At 39.9% G+C, this 8,379-nt stretch overlaps 1 protein-coding gene across 1 annotated transcript in view; it reads left to right on the plus strand.

Annotated features, from left to right (window-relative positions):
* Positions 1 to 3,132: 3,132 nt before the first annotated feature.
* LOC137993493 (uncharacterized) overlaps positions 3,133 to 8,379 on the plus strand; it is a 35,455-nt gene continuing 30,208 nt past the window's right edge. Inside the window, exon 1 of the mRNA XM_068839396.1 lies at positions 3,133 to 3,294. Within this exon, the coding sequence (XP_068695497.1) occupies positions 3,192 to 3,294 (103 nt within the window). The 5' untranslated portion in view covers positions 3,133 to 3,191. The remainder of the gene's footprint in view (positions 3,295 to 8,379) is intronic.

An 8,379-nucleotide genomic window follows, 5' to 3' on the forward strand; every position in this document is an offset into this window, starting at 1 on the left:
AATTTAAGTTGATGAATTTTCTGCCACAATATGCCTACCAATCAAAAAGTATCATCTCAGAAACCAGAAAATCATTCTAAATGGTTATTCTGAGCAAAAAGTAGGTAATTGTGAGAGTGGAAAACAAGTTAACGGCCGAAGTTAGGGACCGGTCATTATTTACTGGGGGGGGGGGGGGGGAATATTTGGGGGGAGGGTCACTATTTTTTGAGCTTCACTTTGGGGAGGGCCATGTTTAAAAAAAGTCCCTTGAGGGGAGGGCTACGTGTTTTTGAGATTATAAGTATTTACCACCAGTCTCTGAACTCAGAGGTCTCTTGATTTGGGTCACTCTACCCCGTGAATTTTAATTTGTCACTGGTTGCAGCATAAAAAGTAAAATACGGGCCTATATAATAAAGGTACATGTATTATAAATACAAAAGGTCTTTATAAAATGCATAACTGTTCAAAGAAACACTTACTATTTGTGTCGGTTTCTTACATGATTCATTTGTTGTACGAAGTTTGTACAAATTTAAAAATACAACTCATGAGATGTCATGATCAGTAGCAACTAAAAACTGCAAAAGTTCCATGTCTGATTTGCGCACGTGCACCGCACATTGATTATAACTGATGATACCTAATAATATGCTCTACTTTCTGAACAGAAACAATACTTTCTTCAAGAATAAAAGTAATATAGATCGTTTTCACTGTCACGCAATAAAAAAATAAATCGGAAACCATCCAGTGGAAAAAGTCAAGAATTCGTGATGCTGTAGAAGATAAATGAAGACGACACTTCTCCAAGTTTTAAGCCTGTGCGTTCGCCCAAACTTCAGATATTCGTCGAAATGTTTCGCAGAAATTTACAGAGCCTAGTATGAAAACGCTATGTTGGTGTACCTCTGTGGTGCACCAATATGGCGGCCGGAAAATAGTGTCAACATCTGTTACTTACTTTGGCTATCTAGACGAGTGATCATCTATACTGAACAAACAGCTATTTACCTAAGCACTTTTCCTAATGCTTTCAATTCTAAAAAGGCTCAAAACCATGAGATAAATATATATTTCTCAATAAACTCGATCGTGCCCTCGTGTCACGCGCCGCTATTACTCCGAACTTAAAAATGCTCTGGTTTCCAAACAAAGCACGCTATTGAGCTTTAAAATTGCAAATGGATACAAATTTACCGCCTCTTATGCCTGATGAGGATAAAAACTTTCGTGGCTCTTTTGTTTTGGATTTTAGAAAATGATGACGTCACGTGAAAACGATCCATAGAAAACGTCTGACAGTTAGTCTGACATGATCCAGGTATGGTGTGCAAGTTGGGGAATTATCCCAGTATGGGCCATAATCGTCATCTGAACTATTCTCCTGCACTGGACTGATTTGGCTGGCCGCTTCAAAAAAACTGCAGTCATCGTCATCATCGTATCCGTCGTCGTCACCATCATCATCATGATCATCATCAGCATCATAATTCAGATCATCATCATCTTCATTGCCGTCGCCGTGGTAAGTACTGGTACTGATTGCAGTATTGCCTCCACTTTTGCCTAGTAGGCTGGAGAGGTAGTCCCTTGCGTCACTGCTAAGCCGAGTTGTATCATGTTGGCGTACCAATAACTCCAACCATTTGAAAAAAATGAAGATGACAGTGAGGGTGACGATGACAGCGAGGATAACGACAATAGTGGTTATGACGACGACGGCGACGACGATGATGATGACGGCGACGACAATGACGACACTGTTGGCAGCGTAAGCGATGCTGTCAATGAAGGCAACAATGATGATAACAAAGAAGAAGTGCAAATAAGTGACATTCTGTGTACTACCACATCTGGTGGAACATGCAGGACATGGAAAGGACGATATCTTTATTATTGATTCTTTTAAACAAGGTTAATATCTGACTATAGGAAAAGCTGAGAGTTATTTATATCCACTTTTTTACTGTTTTGCCTTTGGGGAGGGTCACAATTATTTAATTTGAGTTTTTGGAAGGTCAATTTTTTTAAACCCTTTATGGGGGTGGGCCACAACTTCTTGGCCAAACTTTTACTCAATTTAGTGGCCCTCCCCCCCCCCCCCCCCCCAGTAACCAATGACCGGTCCCTTACAGACAAGCTTAAACCACGTGAAAATACTTGAAGGTGTCAAATGGGGTTAACCGTCTAGCGTATAAAGACGTTTTTTGGCTGTCGTAACGGCATAAACAACAAAATATAAACTGACTAAGGGCCTACCGCACTAGCGGACAAAACTGGAATTGTCTCGACGAAATCGAAGGACAAATTTTGTCTGCGGTGTCCGCATCCGGCAAATTCTGTCAACACCTTAATATAGCACTGATTTATTTCACTTTTTAATATTCTATTTCGTCGCGCGCGCCAAAACATCGAACATTTTGGCGGGATAATGGATCACGTATGGTGGAACGTTCCAGCGTCCTACCAAGTTTGTCTGCTCATAGTGTAGACCGGCATAGTTTGCCATTGGATTTAAATTCCAATTGCCGGGATTCATCTTTAAGCGTTCACTGTTAAAGCTCAAACATCCAGTTTTCAGCGTTTCGCACGAAAAGCAATTATTGTCTCGACGATAAAATTACCAGGCAGGTCGTAATAGCTTTTCTGACGAATGATTGACAAGTTAAACACAATTTTGTTTATTTTGTCGATTTACTAATACTAATAACATGTAACGCAACAGATTCAGAAACTCGCTTTAAAATTTTCACATGAATATCGTTTACAATTGCCAAGTTTTGCCATAAAAACCATCCAGATGCCTTCGCTGGGCTCTAAAGAAGCTCTCAATGTAATTTTTCCGTGATTTCGACTAAAATTCCTTTCTTTCTTCCTCCGGTGTGGACGCCATTGTTGTCTCGCTGGAGGATCACAGAATGACATAAAATCATTGAGACAGACACTCACAAAATCGAGAAATCGAGTTTTTCCTGGCATAAAGCATACAGGGAGACCGTCAAGATCAGTGTTGCTGTTCGCCTGGTGGCTTGCACCAACAAAAAGCAATTCAATTAACCCTTAATGCAACAAATAATTTTGGTGTTACCTGACCTATCGCAGGAATCTATTCTTTTCCCAGCAGGTGGCAGCCCTCTTCTCGAAATGAACGTCGAAATGAATGAGAAAAACACTTCTTCTAAGAACATTACTGCCTGTCTTTTGTTATGAAGCGCTCAGAGGCCGCGGTTTTTTTTAATATTTTTGTGTCATTAGTGTCCTTTGCAAAAGGCAGCAAGGAAATCAACACAACATCGGCAAGTTTTGCAGGTAATTGAGTTAAATGACATAGTTTTTCTACCTATGAAATGGCCTGTGGGCAATATCTGTCTCTTCAATGGATACTTCTCAGGCAAATCAAGTACCCTTTATTTTGAGATTTGAGTGCAGTTAAGGGGTTTTGCTCAAACACCGTAACAATTAGCAGTTTGGGCCGTCACAATTGAGACAATAGTACCGTGTACTACGTTGTACGTTGATACGGTTTAATATTCTTTGAAACTCACGGTGAAGAAAATTGCAGTGCCTTCTCGAAAATTGACAACTGTTACTCGAAGAAGCCTGGCAAATCTAATCTATCACAGGTATCTGCCGTTCAAACCACCGAAAATATGAAACTAAGAACAAGTCTTGTGTAGGAAATGAGTGTGTAGTTTTCAAAGCACCATTTCGAATGGTTTATTAAAACTGTCTGATTATCTACATGTGTTAGTGCCCTTAAAAACGCCACTTTGCAGTAATAAATCTCGCACAATTCAATAGAGTAGCTAAGGAGGTCCCGAGTTCACTTAAGCCTTTTTAAAGCAAGCTTATCTGTGAAAATATTACGGTAAGTACGTAGTCTCACATCTCACAACAAACCAGTGACAAATGGGCACACTATGCAAACGAGGCTTAATATATAGATTTAGCCAATTTTAATTAAAAGCGGAGCTCCCGTTTCTAACTCCAAAAAGCCATATAGTGTATATGGAAATAATTATGCTTCTGCATAAAGTACCAAGTTAATCGTCGATAGTGTATATATTGTGGTATAACTTTGTTATTGGGTTGAATTTTTTTAAACCGGTTCATTTTTTTTCAAACCAGTGTAAATTGTTTGAAATGGTTTTATTTTTATCAACTGTCTAAAAAAGGGATTTTTCTTTTTTTTGAGTTGTAGTTAAAAAAACCCCGGGGCTTGGTTTTTAGGGGGTCTAAGAAAGAACTAGACATTTTTTCCTCTCTTCTACTCACTTACCCCTACTTGATTCTCTCCAGCACATCTACCCTATCCCAACCTTCTTTCACACCAACCAGTTGAAGCAGCCTTGGCTTTGTACTGGGTCCCTCCATCTCGAGGCAGTCAACTTCCCTTGTGACTTCTGGCTTACAATATTTCCTTTGAGTTGGTTTTGCTGAGCTTCTTTCACCTTTTTTCTTAATCTTTGCACCTGGGATTTCCTCTCCATCTTCGTCGTTGCGGCATACAGGATTAGGGTAGACAAACGTTAACTCGAATCCAAGTTCTTGGCCAAACTTAGCAGCCTCTTTAACCATAGAATTATGTCCGAGCTCTATTGAGCGGTTCCCAAACTGGCGTACAAATTCCATAGTCATTGTTCTTGAACAGATTAAATGCGCCTTTAATCTTGATAGCCTTGTACTCTGCCTCTACCGATCGTAACCCTCAGCCTCCTGATTCTCTTGCAAGGTAGCACAACGCGGTTGAACTAATAAGTGGGTACTTACCTCCTTCTTCCACCATGATCTTACGAGCTTCCCGGTCAATTTGCTTAAGTTCTGTAATCGGTAGATGTTGTGTCCACATTAAATAGCTTGTGCTGGAAGAGCGTACTGATTGGTATCCAGAGTACGATGGGAATCAGACAGTGGACTTGACCATATTATAGACAATCTGTTCAGGTAAACCTCAGAGGCAACTTTAAAAGCTACTTCATCTTCTTGCCGACTACCCTCCAGAACGCCAAGAAATTTGTATTGACTTCCCTCTCCTAAACATTAAACTACTGTCGATTCATCAAACGTCATTCCCTGCTCGTCGGCCGCTTTGACTCCTCTCTTTATGTTTACGACGGAACACTTTTTTGGATTCCATTCGAGTCCGATGTCCTGCATTGTTTTTTTGTAGATTTCATCTTAGTTTTCAGCTTCTGGGTTGAGGCGGCAAAGACTTTGTGGTCATCGATATACAATGGGTGTTTGACTTTGGTACTGATTGGTTTAGAGAGTCGATATCCTTCTGTAGCATTGAGTTTCCGCAAGACAGGATTCAGACGAATTGTGAATCGCCTTGGGGAAGTCGTCTGTTAAAGTGGATGATTACATCTGATACTTCAGGTATTCCATGAATTGCATAACTTGGTTACCACTTTTCTTATCCATATTGGAAAGCGATGTACAACCATCATCTCACATAGCCAGTCGTGGTCAACAGAACCATACGCTTTGGTTACGTCTATCCATGCCATGCTTAAATTCCTTCTACCTCGATGACAATCTTGAGTAACAATTCTATCAATGTGTGGTGTGCCCCTACATCCTTCCGTAGCACCTCTCTGCTGCTTCTCCATTAGCTCATACCTGTTTAGGTGTTCGTCCATAGGCCTTAGCATACAAGATGTGAACCATTTATATACAGTGTTAAGGCAGTCAATCGGCCTTTGGCTGTCGCTTGTGAAGTTTCCTTCTTTCGGGATTAAAGATGTTTTACCTCCAGTAAACCACGCTGGATAGTTGGAATCAACTTTTGAAATTGACTTGAAACACCGTGTCACTCCTTGGTAAAGGATCTCTGCATTTTTCCACCAATACTTTGCTAGTTTATCAGGTCCCGGAGCACTCCAGTTTCTCTTCCTCTTAACTGATTTAAGCACTTGTTTAAGCTCTAGATTCCATTCCTCCTCGGACGGGCCGGGACGCGTTTGTTGATAGTGTTCTTAATTTCTTTAAACCAGGCCCCAGATGGATCCCCCGTTCCTCTCTTTTCCCACAAATCCTTCGAAAAACCACTAGCGTCTTCTATGTTATCATTTGACACTCCTCTTTACTGTAATCTAGATTGCTCTTGTAGGTCAGTCTGCCATTAATACAATCCTTCTTGTTCTTGGAAATGTTATTAAACTGATCATAGACTCTCCCAGAGTCCATTTCAAATTGTCGATTTAATCGTCTTGATTCCTCGATTTTCTTCCTTCTGATCAACCCACATTTCAACTTTCTTAGGACAGATTTGTATTTTTCCATATACGTAATTAGCTCCGCAACAGAAGGTTTCGACATTCCTTTTCCTTTTCCTTTTATTATTGTCTTTGATAGCATCAGAGACAACAATCCATCATAATAATCTTCAAATAATTTCTTTAGTTTATTTTAGACATACTCAAATAAAAGTAATTACAGAAAGATATCCAAATGTGTTAAAGTGAGCAGTGTTCTAAAAAAAATTAACCAGTTTAAAAAATTTAACCACAACATATGCACTTTACAGTGATCAAACACCTCTGAGCTGACAGTAGTAAACAAACAAGCCTTGCAAACAATAACCGGCAATTTTAATCAACAACTAAAACTGAAATTACATGCAAAGTAATCTCTTTTACAACATTTTCCGTTTGACGGATAATCTTCACACCTTTTCTCTTCAGTTAGAGCAACAGCAAAATCGAACTAATTAAAACGTCAAGCTATTAAAAGCGTAGAAATTTACTTACTCGACTGCCATTTCACAGTCAAACAAAGCAGCTCACGACTGGACATCTATTTCACACAAAAAGCCTATAAATAGAAAGGTAACGATTAATTCAGTTCCAAAATAAGCAACTGTAGCCGGCCACAAAACCGCGTAACAAACAAGACAAACGATTGTTATAACTCAATCGTTGTTGGAGATTTTGCCAAAAATCGCAGGTTCGCGCTTATCAAACTCCTTCTCTAAGTATTATCTGGCCAAAAATAACCTAAACTGTCCCAAACATAGCCTCCCCCGCAGACGCTCTTTGGGTTTCGTCACGCGTTCCTCTTCCACGAGCGCCTCCTGAAACGAGCCGGAATTTACGTAGACCAATCACAACGGACTTCCACATTCTGGAAGTGCACTTTAGACCCTGAGAAAACTGCAAGAAGTTGGGCTTCGGCAGGTACAAAACACAGGTCACAGGTCATTGTTTTACCAATACAGAAAGTATAATAACCATTCATAAAAGCTAACCTCAGGCCTAATTGGGCCTAAAGAAAAGTATCCTAAACATTCATAAAAGCTAATTTTAGGCTAATTAGGCCTAACGAAAAGCTTTTAGGCCTAAGGTTAGCTTTTATGAATGTTTAGGATACTTTCTGTATAGTTAAAACAGCTAGACGCTCCATAAAGCGTACACTGGTTTGCCTGTGGTACGTGTTACACAAAAAGGAAGGCACTGAATTGGGTGGTATTGAACTGCAGGGTTCCAGTTACTTTTTTAAGTGAGGGGTCATTAAGACCATTTGTGGGGTCACCCACATGTCGAGCCAGCAGAGGCCCTTTGGCTCACGCGTTCACGCGTTTAATCATTTTGTGATGTCCTGTCCCATTTTGAGGTCTTTTGGTTTTTTAAGCTTTAGTAATAAATTCAGTTTTAAGATAACAAAACACGGTCTTGAGTAAAATTCACTCGTTTCTTCTTTAAATAAATAGTCTGCAAAACACTAGCTGCAAATTGCTCTGACGGACGTTTTCCAGCATGTCTTGCAGTGACACTATGCAAACGTATATTGCAAACACAAAGAAAGGACTGAAGGTGTTGTTTCCGCTTCATAATTCCTCTTCTTGTTAGTCTAATCTGATGCCATCAGAAAAAGCGAAGCCAAAAGACAGATGAAGAAAAAAATAACATACTTTTTGTACGAACGCTCAATCGAATTCTCATCGAAAGATTATTAATGACAATCGATCTTAAAAACACGCAAATTTCTGCATTCTCTGACTTTAATGAAGAAACGGAAAGGTCATGATGTTTTGTCAAAAGGAAGAAATTGATCGGGTGCTAGGAAAGCATAAAGGTGCACGTGATCACCTTCTGTTAACTGAATGAACTACGGGAAACACAGGCAGCCCAAGCTCGGTGTACGATTTATAGATTATGTCATTTCCCCTCTAACAACTAACGACATCCCAAAAATTCGTAAGCCACAAAAGCGTCTAAAGCGGACACAGTTTGCCCTCCGATTGCACAGAAAAGACGAGGACAACTGTACGTAGAGGTAAGTGAAGTTTATTTGTACATTTACAGCTTACTTTAGCATTTATAAGCTCAAAGTATATTTTCCCATACAAAGTCTATAAATCGTACACCGCGCCTGGGCTGCCTGCTGCTGGAA

This window comes from Montipora foliosa, chromosome 2 (genome assembly GCF_036669935.1).
Source record: "Montipora foliosa isolate CH-2021 chromosome 2, ASM3666993v2, whole genome shotgun sequence".
Taxonomy (NCBI): domain Eukaryota; kingdom Metazoa; phylum Cnidaria; class Anthozoa; order Scleractinia; family Acroporidae; genus Montipora; species Montipora foliosa.